Genomic DNA, 23,219 nt, shown 5'->3' on the forward strand with positions numbered 1-23,219 from the left:
CAAACATCTATCAGGGATGATCCAGGTGGTGCTTGGCTCTGAAGTGAGTGTAAGGGACTGGACACAATAACCTCACAAGGTCCCTTCCATTTCAGTAGTCTAGGATTCTATTATGAAGAGAATAGGACGAGGCTCCTTTGAAAATGTGGCCTTAATAGCAAGGGTCTAATGTTTTAATGTTAAAATCCAGGGAGAAAAGCTCTCAATGAGAGGAATTTTCAAGAGGATCCCTCACAGAGTTCATCAGTCTTTCCCTGTGAGGATGGTGTTTTGGTTTCCCATGGAACTGCTATGAGGCCCACCCCAATTCCTTGGGATCCTCAGGAGACCAGGGCCTGCTTAGCTGCCTGATTTATGGCAAACCTGATGGTACGTAGTAGGGAGTGTGATTGGAGCCAGACTACCAGGAACTCCCCATGTCTGCAGCTACTCCTTGAATGTGATGGGAGGGGGAAGGGGGACAGAAAATAATGAAGTCCAAGACTGTACTGTCTTTCCAGGGAATATCCAAAGGGCCTGCTCCACAACTGCCCAGTTGTCTTTCATTATTCAGTGTGAACCCCAGACCACACAAAGCATTTTTAATCGGGTCTGGAACAGATGAAGAAAGGTGCTATGGAAGAGGCGAGCAGCCACCTTTCTCCATGCAGGAAGGGTAGAGCTGGATGCAGAGTCCTCTGAGCATGGATATGGTGGGAGATTCTGAGTTAAGAATTATTTTCACAGCCTATCCATCATAGTCCATTTTATAGGGCTTCAACCTGTAGATGCTGAGCATGCTGGCTCTAACTGAAACAAAGCACTTAAGCATATGCTTAACTTTCAGGATATAAGATACCTCATTGACATTAAGTACTTCATTGGATCAGTCTCAGAATGCTCAGCACCTTGCAGGACTGAGCCGGTCATTGATATACACCAATAACCTGTTGCATTTGGAAATGAATTACACAGTAGCCTGAAATTTCTAAAATTTAGGTATCTGTTTCATAGTGAAATATTGTTCAATGAAAAGCATGCAGACTATAGGTACATGATTTATTATGGATAGTGAAAATGCAGGGTGTATGGAAATAGATGTTGCCATTGTAAATTTTTAATCTTTATTACAACACAGAAAATGCTAGAGGTTTGATACTCTCAAAAGTTCTATTCACAGCACTATAGATGGAGGCAATCTTGAGCAATTTCTTTGAGGATATTCATTACAAAGTTCAATGATTAAGTAAGTGCCTGTTTTGTAATTGATTCTTTATGGTAATGTTGACCATTTCTTATTCCTAGGTATAAGGAATTGGAGGCCATTGCTGTCTTTGTCAGAAGATGGAAAATAACATAACCACAATCTCTCGTGAAGAGCTGGAAGAACTCAGAGAAGCATTCAATAAAATAGGTATGTTTTCTAGATGTGAGAAAATAATCAGCATGCCATGAACAATATATCTTACAGAGATAGTGTAAAGTTAAACATCATGGCTACATCTACATGAGAAGCATGTGTCTACAGAAGTGACTGTCGGAAGGGATTTTCCGGCAAAACTTCTGTTGACAGATTGCATCTACACATAAAAGCAGATCAAAAGAGTAATCCACTCTGTTGACAGAGGGCAGCCAGACTGCCCAGTCAAGACAGAACAGCTGACCAGAAGCTCTGCAAAAAACACAGCCTGGGGAACCGAAAGCCCTGCCTATCGACAAAAGGCCCCTGAGCATCTACGTGGCTTTTTGGTTGACAGAAAACTGTTCATTATACCTCAACATGGAGAGGTATAAAGCTGCTGGTGGATGTGCCAAGTTTTGTCAACAGACTGTCAACAAGGCACATTTTGCATGTAGATGTTCTGCGGGTTTTAAACCAGTTTTAGCCTGTATGTTTAAAAAAACATATTTCCTCCCTTGTATTGCTAATAAACCCTAAGAAGATAAGAACATGAGAATTTCACACAATATTTATTTATTTATTTTTGACAGTAGCTCTTTGCTGCTATGTTATGGTTTAAAACCTAGAAGGGGAATTTTTAAATGAAAATATTTAAAATTTTATTGTAGTTGATTCTAAAAAAGACTCTTTAAAACTTTTATTTTAGTATTGGGTTTTGGCCCATAAGCCTGACAATTTCCTTTTTTTATTTGGTTGTGGGTTTTAGTGGATTAATAACTATTTCTCTTGCACAAAGTTAAGCCTGATTTACATTTCCAAGTGAACTGAACTTTGTGATCCTTGAACTTGTTTTTGTAGAGAGTAAGTCATGTTAATAAATAGCTAAGTATAATTTCATATGCTTAATAAGGTTTCTATGGGAAATGCTAAAGGCTTTGGCTACAGGACAGCTTGCATTGCCGTAACTTATGTCTCTCCATAGTGTGAATAAGAAACCTCTGAACAACATAAGTTATGCTAAGCACTGGTGTGACAGCCCTATGATGGTTGGAGAGCTCCTCCCACTGACATAGCTATGGCTGCTTACGGGTGCTGAAGTAATTAACTTGGCAGGAGAGCTCTCTCCCATCCGTTAAAGCATCAGCACTTGTTGGGCTACAGCAGTGCAGCGGCACCCCTGTACGTTCTGCAGTGTAGCCATAGCCTAACAACAACACCTCTACACTGCTGTGTCTTTCTGAACATCTAGGTTTGTTTGTTTTACTTTTCCTTCTGTTCTTCCTATTAAATATTACTCCACTGTTTGGATAGTCAGGGTAGTCATCTTATAGTCAGAGACACAGTGAGTAGGTCTGAAATGATCCTTGCTAATATATATGGCAAAGCTGACAGAGACTTTTCATGGATTGCTTATTGAGCTGCACTGAGATACCCACATTCCCACTGTAACAGCATGCTATTTTAATAAGCCTCCAAAGCCAATAATAGATGCTTCCCTACTATAACTGGGTGCCAACCAGGTCCAAAATAAAGTGGAAAGAAGTTGACATTGGAGTGAAAATGGTTTAGGGCATTAGCAATCAAACATCAGATGGGAACTACACATTGGGGTATTTACCCTTGAATTAGGGCCTTTTTTTAGCACAGCTTCTGTGGTTTCTAAGAGTAGCCATGATTACAAAGCAAATGCTTTTATAGAGATTGAAAAGTAAATCAATCCGGAGAATACAACAAATACATCCAAATCTAGTGCCCGCGGATCAGTCAAACAAGTTTGAAGGAATCAAGGCTCCATTTTTAGAAGTAATTGACTAAGGAACATCCAGTTATCAAGTGGCCAGTCTAGACCTCCTTCCTACCCCTTTCCACTTTCTCCACCTCTTTGACTCTTCTCCCCTTTCTTCCTCACCCTGTTTTCATGCTTTCCCTCACTGCCTTGTAAGTGTTGTTTCCCCCATTAGTTATCAGTTATCATTTCAGTTGAGTTTACAGTTTAATTCTAAAGTTTAAAAATGTTTTCCTTGAGTATGTTATGCCATGTTGTGTATTACAGATGGCAGTCTTAAGTGTATAGTTTTTATTTGGTGGTGTTTTTTGTTGTTTCTTTATTGATTTTGGCCAGTGGATACATTTAACAACAGACCCAGTGATCATGCCCCAGGCCTGCCGGTGGTGGTGGTGGTGGTGGTGGTGGTGATGATGGGGCAAAGGGTGCAATTGCCCTGGGTCTGGCATTTCAAAAGGGCCTGGAGCCCCCACTGAATCTGAACCACCGGACCCCTTTGAAATACTGCTCTGAAGGGCTCAAAGGCAGCGTGCATGTGTGTGCCGGGGAGGGGGAGTCAGAGCTGACTGCCCGAAGCCCCACCCTTCTGCCCTTAGCCCTGTCCCTTCTGGAGGTGGAGAGACAGCCCCCTCCCACCTTGCCCCCAGGCCCATGTCACCTGGTGGCACCACTGCATGCCCCTTCATTTATTCATGTTTCCCGTGCGGGAAGCCCTGGAGAAAATCTCTATTAAGAAGTCTTCCACTTCATGGAAGAGAAAGGAGTTCTCCTTCTTCATTAGGCTTAGTCTACAATAACATTTTGACAGGTTAACTGATGAAATTGCTACGTTAGCACTTAGTAAACTAAAATGATTGACATTCTTTTCATGGAGTTTAACATATGTTCCCCACCCCTCTGAGACTTAACTCCATGCACTATTTATTAATTGATATTTTGAATAAATAATGCATGGAGGAAATAATGCCCAACAGCAAAACAATTTGTTGCATGTCAGGAAAGTGCTGCCACTAGCAACATATAAATTTTGCTTATGTAACAATGTGCTTGGTTTAAATTAGAAAAGATACTTTAATGTCTGGTAAGACCATGTCAGTTCCTTTGCAGAGAAAATCTTCCAGAGCTTTGTTATAGCATATTCAAAACACTCCCAACACATACTAGTGTCCACCAGAAGCAAGAGGACAAGAGGTTAAACCAGGTCATCTATATTATAATGAAACACAGGCCAGATTGGGTTTATGCTTCAGGAGCCTGTCTTGCCACAGTCATTCTAAATAAACAACAGATGTTAGGAGAGGAGACAAAATACAGAGGTCCAAATTCAGTCCTAGTGCAAGTGATTGCTTCCCCCCTGAATTTAGCCTATAAACTATTATTGTATGCAGATGATATCTTGTGAGAAGAGAATTAACAACAGACCATCCACTCTGTTTAGAAGATAATAGAGGATTTTCGCATAGTCTCAAGATATAAATGAAAGTGTTCAACATCCAAAGTTTTTGCTATTAATAAACATGTGTGACTGGGCCATGTCTTTAACATGAAAATTTCAGAAGGTGCCTAAGAAGACTATAGCACTATTGAGCCTTTGTCTCTCGGTGATACCACACTACAAATCATGTCTTAAAATGTATGGAACAGATCTTCAATTGGTGTAAAGCAGCATAATCTATTGATTTTTGCTGTACGGAAATTTATACCAGCTGGATATTTAGTCCATGTGTACTCCTTTGTAGTTATTGGTCTGTAATCTATCATGCATTTCTCATAATGTTATACCATCTCTGTTCTATGTTCCATTCCTTTGATTGTTGCTTGTGTTATAGTAAAAAGAATAAATACAATGTTTTTATTTTATAGATATTGACAATAGCGGGTATGTCAGTGATTATGAGCTTCAAGATCTTTTTAAAGAAGCAAGCCTTCCCTTGCCGGGCTACAAAGTGCGTGAGATTGTAGAAAAACTTATAGCAGTAACAGATAGCAACAAAGATGGGAAAATCAACTTTGAAGAATTTGTATCGGTAAGTAAGGCAGTTCTCTCAGGCTACCCTTCAATTCAGAATTACTTGGATTTGGTATCATGCAGTTTTGGGGTTTGTGATGGGTTTTGTTATGGGGTCTTCAGGGTGCAGCCTGGAACTGGGAGTGCTGTGTCCCCATAATTCACCAACTTGGGCTATTTCTCACAATGTTTTGCTCATTACAAGCAGCAAACCTCTGCAGGCACTGTTGTGTGTCAGCATAAATGTATGTGTTGGCCCATACCAACCTAGATTGCATAACTGCTCCCACACTACTCATGAATCATACAGGCTGTGTCTACACGAGCATTGCACTTTTGAAAGAGGTATGCAATTGAGGAAATTTAAAATGCAAACAAGGTGCAGATTTACATATCTGACACCTCATTTGCATATTCTTTCGAAAAATGAAAAGCAGCGTAGACACGGCTCTTTCAAAGATGGGGTTTACTTTTGAAACAGCTACATCTACACTGCTTTTCTTCTTTCAACAGAAGCTCTTTCAAAAGAAGGATATGCAAATAGTGTCAGATGTAAATCTGTACCTCATTTGCATTTTCAATTTCCTCATTTGCATGCCTCTTTCAAAAGAGGAATGCAAGTGTAGACAGAGCCACAGAGAGAGGCACCAGTCAAATCCCCCCAGCTTCCAGCCTTGTACCTCAGGAATATGTTATCTTGCACTACTCAAGACGAACAATGAACATTTATTAATTGGTTTACCAACCTTTGTAAACCTGAGCAAATTTATGAAAAAAACTTCAGGCACATTCACTGGTAAAGGTAAAGAGTAAATCAAGTTTATTGATTATAAAATATAGATTTTAAGTGATTTGTAACTGATGGGCAAAAAGTCAGGGTAGTTATCAAAAGAAAAGAAAATATAAGCACACAGCCTACATTCTCAGCAACCAGACTGAGGAGTTTTTGTTGCTCACTGGACATTTCAGTTCATAGTATACAGGTTTCATTCTTGAAACCTGGGCCAGTCTCCTCGGTTGGAGTCTGCAGTCTTCTGCACATCCTACAGGTTGACCTCTGTACACTGGCAGTCTCTTGTCTAGCAACGTCTGTAATCCATCATGCTTTTAGTTAGCCAGATGGCCACTCATCATGGGTGTTGCCACATTTCCTGTGCTCCCATGCGGTTTGTTTACAGCTACGAGTCCTGGCTCTCAGTGTTCTGTGCTGTTATTTAGCTCCAATTTACCCCTAAAGGTCTTCTAAGAGCTCAGTAGGCAGTGGAAGTGTTGGTAATGCTTCTAGACAATATTGACCTACTGTGGTCCAGCAAATTATCGCGTTCAGCACTGGTCAGGTGTCAAAAGGGCTGGACTGGAGAAGTTCAACCTGCAGCTGCTTGCAGCATAGGTTAGGGCAGGAGAAAAGTAAAGGATGTGGCTCCTGTGTTGTGTTCTGTTTTATACCCTTAATCCATGTGTTTGAAGAACACAAGTCCAAGCACATCTGGTGATCATTTGAGTCCCCGGGCAAGGATGAGAATTCCACTGATGTGGCTTTGTGCAAGTGAGTCATTGCATTGTAGTTCCCTTACTGGACAAGGGCTGTTCATGATTGATACCCACTTAAGTGTTGGTTACCTCCCTTGCCTTTGTTACTGAACTGATAGTTTTCTGAGCACTTCCCAAACTCACAACATATTTCAGTGAAAACTAAACAACCCAATTCTTATAATTTTATATGCACCAATGGTAAACAAATGTAGATGGACCAGTATGTTTCAGCAGATTATAATCTTTTCCCAATACCACACAGGGTGCTTCATATGCAATATCATAATTAGATGAGGAATAAAGGGATTACAAGGTGCTCCCCCATGATACAGAGAGTCACAGAGATAATTACGAAGCTGCATTTAAAAGGGCATATTGCGTGACATGGTATAGTTTTGCCATACAGGGAACACAAACAGATCTTTTGTATCACTGGGCATTCAATTTAATTATGCTGCCGGGTTTTGGAAAGCACTGATTCATGATGTTCATTCAAGGGTATAGGAAAGCCATTCTTCCAGTACTGTTCATTGGTGTTTAGTGTTCTGAAAGGACCACAACTACATATAAGGCACTAGAAAATCAACGCTTTGAATTTCATGCTACACGCTGTAATTCTTAATTGGCATTGGGTACTTCACTCCCTTCAGCTGCTTCAAAAATTCCAGTGTTAGTTCTTTTTCTAGCATATTACATAGATAAAGTATTATATTCACATTGAAGGATCAATTTTTTTTCCTAAGAAAAGATAGAACTCTCCAAAGTGCCCGTCATCTCTAAGAATATGGGATAGGGAAGCAAAATTAAATGAAAAGTGAGAATATTTTGAGAGCTGTATATATAGTAATTATAAACCTTCATTGATGTCTGAAAGGGAAGATAATTATGACAGCATGATAGTTGATTGACTATTATGCAGCAACTCTTTAAGGATACTTAGATGATTTATCTCTATTCTCTCTCAGTTCAATAACTGTTTTAGACTAAAGCTGGAAAACTGCTGTTTCCATCTGTGCATTGGGAAAGGGAACAAATAACTATTTTAACCAATGCCAACAGCAAAGCAGCTGCTATGGTGGTACAACAGCCTCGATCATGCTGACTAGTATAGTCTCTTCTCTTGTCCTTCCTGCCTGCCTGTACCCACCTGTCATTTATTTTCTTATATTTAGATTGTAAGCTCTTTGGGACAGGGGCCATCTTTCTTTACAATGTTTGTATAGTACCCAGCCTAGTGGGGTCCCTGTCATAGTCGGGTGCCGAAGAATTACTGCATTAAAAGTAATATTTTAAATGGCATACAATTTTTACACTGCATGATCTGTTCTCTCAGCTCTTGTGGTCCTTGGGTTTCATTTTTGGGAGCAAAGTATAAGAAGAAGTCAGTTGGCCCCTCTGCTCATAACTGAACCATAAATATTTGTGTGCCAATATTGCAGTCCACATAGCACGTAACTTCATAATCAAACCTGAAATCCCTACAACACACAGGTACAGCAGATAAATACAGAACAGAGTTTTATCTGGCAATTTCCTTGTCTTGGTAGGAATTTGAGTTATAAATTTTAATGTTCATGTTGATGTTAGTATGTTATCATTGTTATGCCTGGAGGGATGTACCAACTATCTCCCTAACAATATGCGTCTCTGTAAGTGATATGTAAGAGCCTAGAATAAGAAGCAAGACAAAATGAGTGAGGAAATATTAAAAATCTGTTTTCCGCAGATTCTTTGTTTGATTTAAACAGGTTGTTTTATTTAAAAAAATCAGAACATCTGCGAAAAAATTGGTTGTCTGTGAATCTGAAATTTGGAGATTAATAATATAGCTTTGAAAAGATCATGGATTAGTTATTCACAAAACAAACATATTTCCATAACCTCCTTATATTGCACCATACCAAAATGATATTCTTCAAAGAAGGAAAGTCAAAATAATGATCAATATTTCGGTAGTTAGATGAGTTGATTGTTTGAGTCAATCTAAGGTTATGATCGTTGATGAAATGCTCTCTTTTGTGTGTCTTATTCTAGGTTATTCATGAACTGAAAAGTAAAGATGTTAGCAAATCATTTCGAAAATCAATAAACAGAAAACAGGGTATTACATCAATTGGAGGAACTTCGGCAATTTCCAGCGAGGGGACACAGCACTCTTACTCAGGTAAAACACCTGTTGGTACTAGAAGCTATCATTGGGGAAGAAAGTGCTCTGGAAAACCAACCAGTAGAAGGTGAACCTCTGCAGTGCAGATGTCAGGGCTCTACTGTCTAAAGACTGTACTGTTCAGTTTGCTTGTCACAGTTCTATGCTGCTTTGGGTGTCAAACTTTTTTGCCGGGGCAGAAGGCAGAAAGACAACTCTGATTTCAAGGTAAAAAGAATTAAAAATAGAAAGCCTTTTGTAGCATGATTGATACCAAGAGTTTGTGTTTGGTTTGTTAGTCTACTCTGTGAACTGATGTTTTCTTTTTCATTTATGCTCCTGTTGAGATATATACAAGGGAACTCACATTTTAATTTCTGTGGTACAGAATCAAAAATAAAACTACTTCATGATAGAGGTTGGAGATGGGAAAAGTCTCTTAGATCATCTAATCTGTGTCCCGGACAATGTAGGGTTGTTCATTTCAGTATTTGTTTTTCAGAAGAAGAAAAGGTTGCTTTTGTTAACTGGGTAAATAAAGCTCTTAAAGATGACCCTGACTGTAAGCATCTTCTTCCCATGGATCCATCAGATGCTAGTCTTTTTAAGTCACTTGCAGATGGCATACTCCTTTGGTAAGTCAAGAACTAAGGAAAAAAAATAAGATAGCTGTTCTCTGAAGGTTAAATTCTGATCACACTGAAATCAGTTAAAGTTTTGCTATTGATTTCAATAACACCAGGGGTCGATCTTTAATCAGTATTTCTAACAAACACAGGATTGGGGGAAGTCATCATCTTATAAATCCTTCTCTAGTGTGTATATATTTTAGGTGTAATCTATTTAAAGAGTCCTGTTTAAAAATTATGTGCTTTGCATAACTGTGTGTGCTGTTGTTATATATCTGATTGGAGAGAATTCTACTTCAAGCCAATGGAATTATATCTTCATTAATTCACATGCCAGGAATAAAAAGACTCTTCACAAACAAATCATTGTATCACCCATCTTGCTCATTAACAGACATAGTTAGACATTTCTGCAGATTCCAATATTAGGAAACAGTGTCTAGTGGTTAAGTCATGTGACTGAGAGTCAGAAGATCTGAGTTTTACTTCAGACATTCCTATAGATTTGCAGGGGGTCTTTAAGTTTCTCACTGCCACAGTTTTCCCAGTTAATAAAACTGGTATGTGCCCATGTCACAGGATAATTAAGGGCTTAATTCATTATTAATTAATAGAAAATGGCTTTGAGACCCTTCTGTGGAAGGCACTACAGAAGTACAATATATAAATTTTAGTATTTACAGTCTCATGCTAGAGAGACCTTCAGCATAAGTATTTCCAATTCTGCTGGTTGGAATCTTCCAGAGAACTTTGCTAACAGAGCAATCAGAGCTGGACTCCTAAGTGTAAGTCTGACTGCTCCACTTTCTTATTCCCATGTCAAGTTCTGTGGTTTCTGGTTTTATTAGACGTTGTTTTTGAAGCAGGGGCAGAAAAGGAATTTCCCTTAGTGCTTTCAATATATCAAGCAACACTTTTGGACTTACCATAAAAAAGTGATGCCAGCGTTTTGCTCGAAGTACCATTGTTCAGAAAGATGGAATAAATTCTGACTTTTTCTTCCTCAGCAAAATGATCAACTTTTCCCAACCAGATACAATTGATGAGCGAGCTATTAATAAGAAGAAACTCACTCCTTTCACTATTTCTGTAAGTCTGAACTATATTCTGGTACAAACTAATTATATTAGAGAGGCTATTGGTAAAGCTTTATTTAATGGTAATTCTGCTGTAGACTGAAATGGGAGCAGATCAGGTTCTGTGTGTAGATTCTGTTTTCTGGAGATACATGGGAAACTCTGGTACTTGATGAAATGCACAGAGCAGAATTTTTCCCCTCAGCTTCTAGGTCTTTCATAAATTCATTGGCTGCTACCTACCTTCTTTACTTTCCTCATCTATCTCCTTTCCAGGTGTCAGATATAGGGCTGTTTTTAGGCACTCTCTGCACATCCCATGTTAAGTCATATATTGGGCCACCAGCTTAGAAGTAGGACTGCCCATGCCATTAGCTAGCTATCAGGCTCTGAACAATTCAATTGAAAGATCAAGCTCAGAATTTGGCTTTTTGTGTCTTTAAAGAAACACAAACAAACCAGAAAGGTGAGTATTCAATTATAGCACATGAAAATAAGGCCCTGCTACAGGCAGCTCTTCCTTAGTCTCAGTGCTATTCCTGAGCAGCTGCAAGCAAGCCTTCTTCACTGGCCTGCTGGCTCCTAATTGGCCAGTGTCTCCTCTTCATCCTTCTAGGCTTCTGAAGGACTTGCTGGTAGCCCAGCTGAGGAGGTGGTTTCTGGGGGTTGACACCTCCAGCAAGGTAGCAATAGGGAAAGAGAACCAGAGGAGGCATTCAAGAAAGGGGTCAGATGGTCAAAGGTTGGGCAAGGAGATTGTCTTTGTAGCAGTATGCTGAATGGATCCACGTGAGGCAGGACTGTATTTGTCAAGGCCAGAAAAGGTGATGGTGCAATATGATATGAGACGATGAGAGCCTGGAGAAGTTTTAACTGCTGATGTGGGTTGGAAAGGCCATATTCTAGAGCTATTATTCAGAGAGACTATGCAAGATTTAGACCTATCCTGAAGACCCTAGTGAGAATACTGATCTGAAGATTATGGGCTGAGTGACAGGCTAGTGCAGGTTTCACTTTCTAAAACCAGCATGGGGTGGGAGCCCCAGCAGCAGCCTAGGATAGGATCCCCACACAGTACTGAATGGGTGAGCAGCTCAGTGGGGCAGGGGGCGTGCAGAGAGAAGCTGGTGGCTTGGGAGCCAGTGACAGGAAACCTCCCCTGGTCTGGCGAATTCTTTTGTTCACAACCAGTCAGGTCCCAGCTATGCCGGACCAGGGAGGTGCAACCTGTAGCATGATCCGTAGTAATTAAGAAAGGAATGTGTGTGTAGCGGGGAGGGTTGAGTGGGAAAAATTAGAAGTTCTGTTTTAGTCATGCTGAGCTTTAGCTGACAGCTTGACATCAATGAAAAGACTTCAGATGTGCTGAGATTTTAGTTTGGACAGGAGCCAGGCCTGGAGCAGAAAGGTAAATCTGTGAGTTGTCTCCTAATGAAAAGAATGCCAATTAAAACCCTTTAAAGGAAAGATGGACCTCTCACTGCTTATCATGAACCTGAGGTTAATTTAAGAAAAGTTAAATGCTCTAAATACACCAAGCTCTAAATCTTTCACCAAAGTGTGTAGTAATCTCTGCTATTTAAAGAAATACATGTCGGTGAAGATGCTGGTATATGTCCTTATGCTTTCTGTGGGTCTGGGATAAGGTGTAGTACAGGAAAATAAAAAGGGGTGGGGGCATGAGAGCTAATCAGAGTTTAATGATTTTCCTGAATATGCTATTGCAATGACGGTGGGGTTTTGCTCCAGTGTCAACAAATGTTGCATTGCTGCAGTTTGCTAATGCTTTCTATCCAATTACCGTCTGAATGTTGGATATTGCAAAGAAATGATGCACTCAATCCCACATGAAATTGCACAGAAGTAATTAGCACTCTGAATATAAATAAGGGCCCACTCAAGCAGTTTTGTCTGCAGGATCTGTCCTTGAGATTTTTGCACAAAACTGGTATTTTGTGTTGCATTCTAGTAAACTACAAAACCTGATCTGACTATTCTTCTAACGCGCTGGTTTGTATAACTTTATAAACAAGCAGAAGAAACAAAAGTGGTGATTGCTGTTTTAAAATTAACAAACTGACTGGTTAATTTAGCTAATGTTGATGTTTCAATTAGGAAAACCTAAATCTTGCCCTGAATTCTGCATCGGCTATTGGCTGTACAGTGGTCAACATTGGATCACAAGATCTAAAGGAAGGAAAACCACACTTGGTATTAGGTCTCCTGTGGCAGATCATTAAAGTCGGTCTTTTTGCTGATATTGAGATCTCCCGAAATGAAGGTAAGAGAGGAAGTCATATCAAGTATTCATTCCCCCTCCCCCATCTCAAAGCAATTTGACAGACCTGGGGAACAATGTAGTGTCAACTTTCATTCCTGCCCATGACTTGCTTTTCCCTTAAGCCCAGCCCTGTCATGTCCCTGTGTGCAAAGTCTTGCCATCTGGTTGATGGTTGGTCCCGGGTCTGACTGACTTTCATTGTGTTTCCATTTTTTTTTTGGCATCCTGTTACTTGTTTTTTCTCCTGTTGTGGCCCATTATCATAATCTTTGACTGCAGCCAGTCAGGTATCCTGAATTCACATCATACTATCCTAACTTCTTCACTGGTTTATAAACCAATCCACTTTACATCTTCCATCTTTCAAAGAACTCTTATTTCTACTGCCTCTAATTTCCTGGTATCTGCTTAATTTAACAGAGCTGTTTTAAGACCAGTACACGGATTTGATACTTTCACTTTATGACTGGAAGATTTTTATCAATACATAATTTCATCCTTTTCTGTGTCGCTCTTGTGGTTGAGGCACATCTTCTTTGAACTTCATCCTTGGTGGAGCCATTGGCACTGATTAAGCTTCTTAAGTACATATAAAAGTATACTTATCTGGTGTCAGATTATATGAAGTATGCAATTTGAAAGTAAATATTTTGTGAACATGATAGCAATAATTTAGCTTTCTTTCACATTTGCTTTTAGCTCTTATTGCTTTGCTAAATGAAGGGGAAGACCTAGAGCAGCTACTGAAGCTTTCTCCAGAAGAACTCTTGCTACGTTGGGTGAACTATCATCTGGCCAATGCAGGATGGCAAAAAATCAATAACTTCAGTCAAGACATTAAGGTATATGCATGTCACTCTATGAATACAGTCATGCCAAAATGTAACATTTTAAAAAAACAAAAGATGGAGATCAGAATTAATGAACTGCTTTTTATAGATCCATTTTCACCAAATGTCTCCTAACACTGCACATTCTTTTGACCACACATGATTATAATGTTCATTTGCTGATGCTATGTATCAATTCAAGTTATGTAGTCCAAACCAACCACTTTCCACATAGCGCAAGTAGCAGCCCTTATTCAGGAGTCCAAGGCTACGTCTACACGTGCACCCAACTTCGAAATAGCTTATTTCGATGTTGCGACATCGAAATAGACTATTTCGATGAATAACGTCTACACGTCCTCCAGGGCTGGCAACGTCGATGTTCAACTTCGACGTTGCTCAGCCCAACATCGAAATAGGCACAGCGAGGGAACGTCTACACGCCAAAGTAGCACACATCGAAATAAGGGAGCCAGGCACAGCTGCAGACAGGGTCACGGGGCGGACTCAACAGCAAGTCGCTCCCTTAAAGGGCCCCTCTCAGACACACTTTCATTAAACAGTGCAAGATACACAGAGCCAACAACTAGTTGCAGACCCTGTATATGCAGCACGGACCCCCAGCTGCAGCAGCAGCAGCCAGAAGCCCTGGGCTAAGGGCTGCTGCCCACGGTGACCACAGAGCCCCGCAAGGGCTGGAGAGAGAGTATCTCTCAACCCCCCAGCTGATGGCCGCCATGGAGGACCCCACTATTTCGATGTTGCGGGACGCGGATCGTCTACACTGTCCCTACTTCGACGTTGAACGTCGAAGTAGGGCGCTATTCCCATCCGCTCATGGGGTTAGCGACTTCGACGTCTCGCCGCCTAACGTCGATTTCAACTTCGAAATAGCGCCCAACACGTGTAGACGTGACGGGCGCTATTTCGAAGTTACTGCCGCTACTTCGAAGTAGCGTGCACGTGTAGACGCAGCCCAAATCTCCAAATTGTATTTAGAACTGTTTGGGATGTGTTGCCCACTCCCTCCTACAACTTTACACTGTGCCCTTTAGCCCTTGCCGTGAGGCTTTTCTTCACCTTTGTTATCTTGTGGGGAAGAGAATGTGGCTTGTAGTTAATCCCCAGCTCATCTGTAACCATAGGTGATTGCCCCATGCCACAGCTCAAGACACCACTCCCAAAGAAGACATCTGGTGTGCCTATTGGCCCTTCCCTCCAAGTCACAATCCCAAGTTATCCGGCAAGAAAGGAGGCATAGTTGTGCCTGGCTGCTGATTCAGTTTACTATATTCATAGTGCTGAAACACACCCTGGTTCTGATGTGGCAGCTGGTGGATGTGTGCTTCTCTTTTCTCTGGTATCAGTCATGCAGTATAAAGTGTGCTCAGTACTGCATGAAGTGCAATAGGAGACAGCAGTACTTTTAAAATAAAAAGTGAAGGAGCATTGTGTACTGTGAGTAATAAGTGATGGGATTCCATGAAGATCATCTCTCCACTAACTTCAGAATAACCATTAGAGATAATTTTGTAGCTATCTCTATGTTCTTCATGAAATATTAGTGAAGAAACTATCAACAAAGAAAATAACTAATTTGTTTTATTTTAATGAACAGGTGCACATTTAGTCAAAATGTCTTTATTATTCAGGACAAATATTAAACATTTTTAATATTAGGTGCTTTTATAAAAAGAACAGGTTTATCTCTCTGCCTTTTTAATTTTTAAGGGAACAGGGAAGTTAAAATGTGTATGAACATTGCATCTAATAAATATAATGAATGATAAAAGAAATAATACACTCCCTTTAACTGGGAAATTTTGGTCCACCATCTATTGTCCCAGTTAATTGGCGTATTAAGAGGAGAGGCCATTTTTAAAAAATCAGATCATTTGAAAAGACTTATAATTAAATAAAATGTTGTACTGAATCACAAAAATGAAATCCACTGCACTTCATTTTTATTTTCTTTTTATGAAAACTTTATTCAGTATTTTTTGTATGAAAAGACGGGCTAGAATTTTACTCCTGTTTGATACCTGCCTTAAAAAATTGTATAACTCTTAAAGGTGGCTAGTGCATTCCCAAGAGGAAGAATTTTATTCTGTCATGGTTAGACAGCAGTCATTCCTATTCACTATCGTTGAGCTGAACTTCTTCTGTGTGAATTGTCCCACTGAAGTGGTCTTCTTGATTAAATAGATCTTGACAAAGGGACTGACCAAAGCCCATTGAAATTAATGTGAGTCATATTGACTTCAATGATCTTTGCATCAGAGCCTAAATGCAACATACTATATTTAGCAGAGTAAATATTTGTTTATTTCCTACTATTATATTGTTTGTTTTAGGATTCAAGAGCCTATTATCATCTGCTAAATCAGATTGCACCCAAAGGAGACAAAGATGATGAAATTCCCATCAACATTGACCTTTCAGGGTTTAATGTAAGTATTCTGAGAGTTAAAAAGTTACCTGGGTCTCATAGACACAATCTGCATATTCAGGAACTTGGTTAAACTAGTGTTGTCCCAGAACGTGGTTTCATTTTGTAGTGCTGACAGGAGCACAATCAAATTCCAGCACCATGGAAAAGCTTTAAACTCTACAAGACTAGTACATAAACCAGTCATAAGCTTAATACAACAGGGTCCCCAAGACATTTTACAACATTCCAGTATCTGTCACAGTGTCTTCTACTGTACAAGGTGGAAATATTTCAGGGGAAACCGTTTTTTGGTATTTGGGTTCTCTAAGGCTGAGTCTACACTAAAAGTTAAAATTGATTTTGTTAAAATTGTTTTCTTAATGCTGGGTTTTATCCATTCGATTCTGAGCATCTTCACCTTCCCACACGCTCCCCACAAAATCGACTTACTGCTGCCAAACACAAATAGTTTAAATCGAGCTTAAATTGAGTGCTGCTGCAGTGTATTGTGACAACATGTCAATGGCTTCAAAGAAGTTTGGCAGGTGCCAAGTTGTAACGGTTCTGTTGCCTGATTCTTACGCACTTGAGAGCAGTGGAGATGTAAGAGGCCAGAGTGGAGAACTGTGGTGCATTGTGGGGCACATACAGGACATCTGTGGAGGCTATTGAATTTCATTTATGGACATGCAGCATCCTCACTACCCTTCATTTAGATTTTTAAATTCAGATTGAATGCTACGCCTGCCGAGTTACTGCGATTTTAGGATTTTGATATCATGTCGATTTTAGTGGTCTATAAATCAAACTAATGGAATTTACAGTGAGGACAGGCATTGGGAAAAATCGGGCTTAAAATCAATTTTATCTCCTAGTGTAGATGCAGCCTCAAGATAGGTGTCACTTAACATCCTATTTTGGGGTCCTGTTCTTTTCCCCAGCTGAAGAATTCTAACTGAGCTTCCCAGTTCTGTTCCAGAACTCAGCCTGGAAAAAAGAATGAAGACTTGTGTCTTCTTGCTGCTCCATCAAACCAAATAGCTTTTAGAAGTAGGAAGGTTCCCTTCCATTCATCAGCAGTGATAGAGGGCATGGGAAACTTCACACCACAACACCAAAGAGGAAGGAGTGTTCAGAACCTTCTGTTAAGCCTTAACCCAGCTGAGAGTCATAACATTTCTTCTCTGGAAGGTGCTGAGTACAGTTGATTGACATTTTTTCCATTGTAACTGTTTGTTTCTTGACAAATCTAAATCTAAATACAATTTTTCGTGAACACCATGTCTGTTTTCTGTGGAAATTTTTTAGTTTTTTGTCAAAAATACACGTCCAAAAAACTGCAATATTTTGGCTAAAACCCAAAACGTTTCTGTTTTCTGTTGAAATTTTTCAATATTCATATGTCTATCAAAATTTGATTTTTTTTCTATGCCTCCCATCTTATATTTTGACCATCTCTGTGGCTGAATACACAGGGCTTACTCCAATACCAGCTTAGAGAGACTCCTCTCAGAAAATGACAAACTCAGTTAGGGTATGTCTACACAGCAAAGTTATTTCAAAATAACAGCCACTCTTTGGAAATAACATTGTGAGCATCTACACAACACAACCGCTGTTTTGAAATAATTTTGAAATAGTGATCAGCTTATTTAGAAATTGGGAAAACTCATTCCATGAAGAATAGCACCTATTTCAAAATATGTGATCAAAATCACAAAGTTGAAGAGAATGACTATTAGCAGGCCTCATAAGTTCTACTATAGGGACTTATATAGACCAATTTATAATTGTGTATATATTAAGTTTATCTCTATTTAAGTTGTAAAACAAATTTTATAAGATTTTTATTATAAAACAATATATCAATTAGTACAACAATAAGAATAAAAGAGTTAAATATATACTTCACTTTTTGTAAAGGCGCTCTTCTCCATCAAGCTACTTCTGTGTCAAAGCTCTATAATGGAAAAACCTGTTTGGATTTTGGGTGACGGCCATGGCTTTCCAAGGTCTTGTACAACCTACATGGCCATGGATATTTATTGACTATGATCTGAGCAGAGATGAGCAGTAACTGTTGGGACTATATGTACATGCGATATAGTATGTGGATTGGACAGACCTAATTCCTCTAGGTAAAATAATAATATAAATCATCAGAAACCCCTGTTAGAGGTTATACAGGTTGAGCCTCTCTAAACTAGAACACTCTTGTCCACCAAACTCCATAATGTGGCATGATTTTAGTTAGCCAGACAACCACTTATCATGAGTGTGGCCAAGTTTCATGTGGTCCCATAATGTTTGTTTACAGCCACCTGTCCTGGCTCTCAGTGTTCTGTGCTGTTTTTAACTGTAATTTACTCCTAAATGTCTTCTGAGAGCCCTATAAGCAGTGGCAGTGTTGGTAATTCTGCTAGAAAATACTGACTTCTTGTTGTCTGGCAAATTCTCTTGTCCAGAACCAGTCAGGACCTGAGGGTGCTGGATGAGAGATGGTCAACCTGTAGAAACTGCTCACTCACTAACGACATGATTTTTGATGGTCAGATTATGTTTACTAACTTTACAGCAATTAAGAGGATTCAGGAAGTGTTTGATTATGTTCTAGAAGAAAAAAGGATGCCAGACTGTCGCCTTATGAAAAAGTTCCAAATTAATACCTTGGTTCTGAACAAGGTCTGTATCCACACTTTATAGGCTGGGCCTAATTTTTAATTATCATGCAATTAAGATATAAGCCTATAGAAACTAAAAAGAACCTGAAAAGCCAATATTCACTAAATACGTTTTTACTTCTTTTTCTAGGAGACAAATGACCTGAAGAGGGCTGAATATATGCTTCAGCAGGCAGATAAATTGGGCTGCAGGCAGTTTGTTACTCCAGCTGATGTAGTTGCAGGCAATCCTAAACTTAACTTGGCTTTTGTTGCAAATCTCTTTAACACATACCCAGCCCTGCACAAGCCTGACAGTTCTACGTATGATCTCAATTTACTAGAAGGTAAGCTCTTTCAACCCATATTGGCTTTGAGCACTGAGAAATAAGAGCATTAGAGAGTAGGTACAACATATAAAAGTTAAGTCTTTTGACTGGATTGTCTGATAGTATTCCCATGTAATTGTGACTATGTAAAGACTCATATATAAATACACAATTTAATTTTTTTTTCAATATTAGCCTGTTGAACAATCCTCTCTTGTTCGAGATATCATATCAGAAAGTGGGGCTTCCCTCAATAGTGGTGGCCCTCACAAAAGAGTGATTAACTCTTGGTCAGTTCTGTCAAGTGTTGCTCATATAGCTATGTTGGTTGGGACTGTGAAACAATCCCAGACCCCGGCTGCTTCTACACATGCCACCTCCTGTTCGAGGTGACATGGTAATGAGTAAATTCAAAGTGGGCTAATGAGGTGCTAATGTGCATATTCAGCACCTCATTAGCATAATGGCAGCCACGCGAATTTCAAAGTGCAGATTGACAGTGTAGATGAAGGCAGCTTCAAAATAAGCGCCCCACTCCCACATTCCCTTACTCCCACAAAACAAGGTGGAATAAGGGAATGTCAAACTGGGGCGCTTATTTTGAAGCTGCCTGGATCTGCACTGTCAATCTGCAATTCGAAGTCTGCACTTTGAAATTTTTGCGGCCACCATTATCTTAATGAGGTGCTGAATATGCATGTTAGCACCTCATTAGCTTGCTTCCAATTGTCTCATTACCTTGCCACCTCCAACTGGAGGTGGCATGTGTGGAAGCTGCCCCAGCCTACTTAGCAGCTCCACTGGTATAGAAGCAACAATGCTGACAGAAAAATGCTTGTGTCAGCATAGTTAATATCATTCAGGGAAGAGGTGTAGCTGTGCCAGCAAGCTCTTTTTGTCAACATATGCCACCTCTTCATTAGGCGGTGTTGCTGATTTTGCAATACAAGCATAGCTATAGCAGCAAAGGCCCTCTATTGTAGATACACCCTGATTCCCAAATAACCTTCAAATCACTTCAGTTTATACACACAAAGCTTCCACCCTTGAGTTCTTTAACTCTTCCCACCCTGCCCCACCCACCCACTTTTCATGTCTGATTGCCATGACCATAGGGTTTATACTGTGGTTGGGAATGGGAAGGAGGGCAGGTGTCTTCCTCCATGGTTTATGCCAATACTGTTACCTGGGTGGCATACCAAGAAGGGCTTATCCAGTGCGTGTTGTGTGACACGCTCTTTATACAAACATTTCATTGCACATACCCATACTTGTTTTTAGGAACAGGGAATAGATGTAGCAGAACTGCACTGTTCTCATAAAAGGGCAGAATAAAGGCAGCAATAATCTTGCATTTTTTTCCTGCTGGTCCCTTCACATCACAAACAGAATTCCGTTTACTTTTAAGCACTTTTAAACACCAACGCTGGTTCTACACAGAGCTAATACATGGAGTGAAAGATGCTAATGAGGTGTGGCTGCAAATTCCCCGTGCCTCATTAGCATAATGTCTTGTGATTTGGAGTCTGGAAGACCATTCTTCCAGACTCCAAAACGCCGTGTAGAAGCGTGGCCTGGGGGTGCTTCCAGAAGGAAGTCCTTCTTCTGGAGGCCCCTTCTTCCGAAAAAAGCCCAGATCTAGACATCTTCATGCTAAGGGCCTTGGGAAGCTAGCTACAGCCTATAACAATGTAAAACAGATATAACAGAATGTGGTTTCATATCTGTACACTTCATATGTTATAGATAGTAGCTGGGATGGGGAGGAGGGTGTCCTTATATGGTCAACCTGTAAGCAAAATTCATTACTGAGTTCTCTCTTCTGCTGAGTTTTACTGTATCTCAGATTCACATTTACATGTAATCCATAGCAAATAAACTTCTCAACTTTTGGCCCTCATTTTGCTCTTGCTCATGAGCAACCATCTCTAACAGACTTTAATAGCAGCTCTTGGCCCTTAGTATGGAGGTGGGGTTTTGATTTTGTCTAGTATGGAGATAAGTGGCAACTGGGAAATATGGGGCTGGATTTGTAGCCATACTTCCTCAAAGACTTGGGGTGCTGCATGCTTAGTCATTCTGTGAGGAAGACCCGTGCTTCATGCAGTTGGCATGTAGTAGCAGCTTTGTGGAGATGGAATATGCACAGTTCTTAGAATCTTCAGAAAATAACGCTGCTGAATGCCAGTGCTTTTTTTTGTGCCAGTACAGAGTACCTGCACCTTTTTTCAGAGCGCCCCAGACGGGAATCTCATGGCTGGCGCTGCCAGTGGGGTTGCAGGCCCCAGTTGGCTCTCTGCTGTGGGTCTGTGCAGTTTTCCCCACCCCCAGCTGGGGATCTCGCAGCTGGGACTTCTTGCGGTGCTCCTCACTTCAAATGGCTCCCAGATGCGGGGTGGGGGTGCTGCAGGGTCCCCCCAGCCAGAGGATGGGTACTGACACCCCCAACTTTTTTTTTTTTCCACAAAAGAGCACTGCTGAATGCTAAGAGACCTCTAGGCCACCTCTACATGGGCAGTCTCTGTTGACAAAAGTCATTGTTGACAGAGAAACCTCAGTGGTGCCTTTGTTGACGGATAGCATCTACGCACAAAAGCAGATCGCGAGAGCAAGCAGCTCTGTCGGCAGAGAGAAGCCAGACTGCCCTGTCCTCTCTTGATAGAACAGCTGTCCAGAAGCTCTGCAACCAGGGCTGCCTGGGGAACTGGAAGATTTCTGTCAACAAAGAAGTGTCTACACATGCACTCCATTGACAAAACACTGTTGACAGAGATGCTATGTTGTATGTAGACGGTCAGCAAGTTTTGTCGACAGAAGCTGCCTATGTAGACGTGGCCTTAATGAGCTGTAGATTTTAGAGGTTCTAAAGCTGGCCAAATTGAGGCGGATTTTCATATGGATAGCAAAAGGCACATCCCTCATGCTAGTGTAATACCTCTGCCAAATTTCAAGTCTCTATACCAAAACATGGAGATGTACTAAAGCTTCTCACTAAGATGGTTTGTACCTATTTTTAAATGTAGACAAACAACATTTTTTTTTTATAACTCATTCTCAAAAACAGTTGAATCGTGCTGAAACTTTGCAAAAATATTTACACTGAGTCAGAGATCTGGCATGGAAAATGTCTTCCTTTGCAGTTAAAATTTGGAAAAAATTAGAAACTACTGAATGTAGGATCTTATAATGGAAAGTGGCAGGCAACTTTAACTCACAATCATATAATATCCATTTTAGAGGTGTTATCTAGATCATGGCAAGCTATATCTCTATCTGTTATATGTATCATGGCAATGGTACAACTCTTTCTTCTCCTCTACTATCTATATTATAACTATATGGTAATATACCTTTGCATTATTAAAATAAGTATTTCAGACAGAAGGCATTACTTGTAGTGTTTTGTTCCGTTCTTCATTTTCCTTTCAAATACTGCAGTATGAGCAGCATTCACATTAATACTGGTCCTCCTCAGCATTGTTGTGTATATGATAAAATACTGATTTCTTTATAGCTTTGTCATTGATGACTGTCATAATCTGACTCATAATTTATAATACTTTCCTGTTTTGCTTCATGAAATGCAGATTTGACCCCTCCTAATGTAGGTACTGTATTTAGCAGTTTCTGTACTCCATAAATGCATATGTCCTGAAATTGTTTTGATTTTTCTATTACTATAACTACTTCAGTCCTTTTCTCCTGGTTGGTGTTGCATTGTTCTTACACTATCTTTGTTTTAATATGCCGTCACTGTCATGAAAAACACAGGCATGGTATAATGCATTTATAATGTGGGGCCACAACTTCCTCAACTCCATCAACCAATAGTAACAGAGAGGCCTCTGTGTTAGTCTGTATTGTAACAAAACAAAACAGCAGTCCTGTAGCACTTTAAAGACTAACAAAGGATTTATTAGGTGATGAGCTTTCATGGGACACACCCACTTCTTCAGATTAATCATCAACCAATGCCATCTAGCTTTTTTCTGTGGAATTACCAATCAAATTCTGTAAATTACTGACATAAGTGGAACCCTTCCGAGATCCAGAATCTAAAGCCTAGGAAAAGTTCATTGGAAAGTGGTTGAAACTTCAGCTATCTACTTTTAGGAAAGGCTTAATTTTC

At 40.0% G+C, this 23,219-nt stretch overlaps 1 protein-coding gene across 2 annotated transcripts in view; it reads left to right on the forward strand.

The window, feature by feature from the left end:
* The window catches only part of PLS1 (plastin 1), an 85,442-nt gene that overhangs the window by 36,096 nt on the left and 26,127 nt on the right, over positions 1-23,219 (forward strand). For both annotated transcript variants that reach the window (XM_075004790.1, XM_075004791.1), the window contains exons 2-10: positions 1,285-1,393; positions 5,031-5,194; positions 8,743-8,872; positions 9,357-9,489; positions 10,491-10,572; positions 12,675-12,840; positions 13,540-13,682; positions 16,025-16,120; positions 18,913-19,108. In XM_075004790.1, coding sequence (XP_074860891.1) covers positions 1,324-1,393; positions 5,031-5,194; positions 8,743-8,872; positions 9,357-9,489; positions 10,491-10,572; positions 12,675-12,840; positions 13,540-13,682; positions 16,025-16,120; positions 18,913-19,108 — 1,180 coding nt within the window. In that variant the 5' untranslated portion in view covers positions 1,285-1,323. The remainder of the gene's footprint in view (positions 1-1,284; positions 1,394-5,030; positions 5,195-8,742; positions 8,873-9,356; positions 9,490-10,490; positions 10,573-12,674; positions 12,841-13,539; positions 13,683-16,024; positions 16,121-18,912; positions 19,109-23,219) is intronic.

Source organism: Carettochelys insculpta, chromosome 10, assembly GCF_033958435.1.
Source record: "Carettochelys insculpta isolate YL-2023 chromosome 10, ASM3395843v1, whole genome shotgun sequence".
NCBI classification, from domain to species: domain Eukaryota; kingdom Metazoa; phylum Chordata; order Testudines; family Carettochelyidae; genus Carettochelys; species Carettochelys insculpta.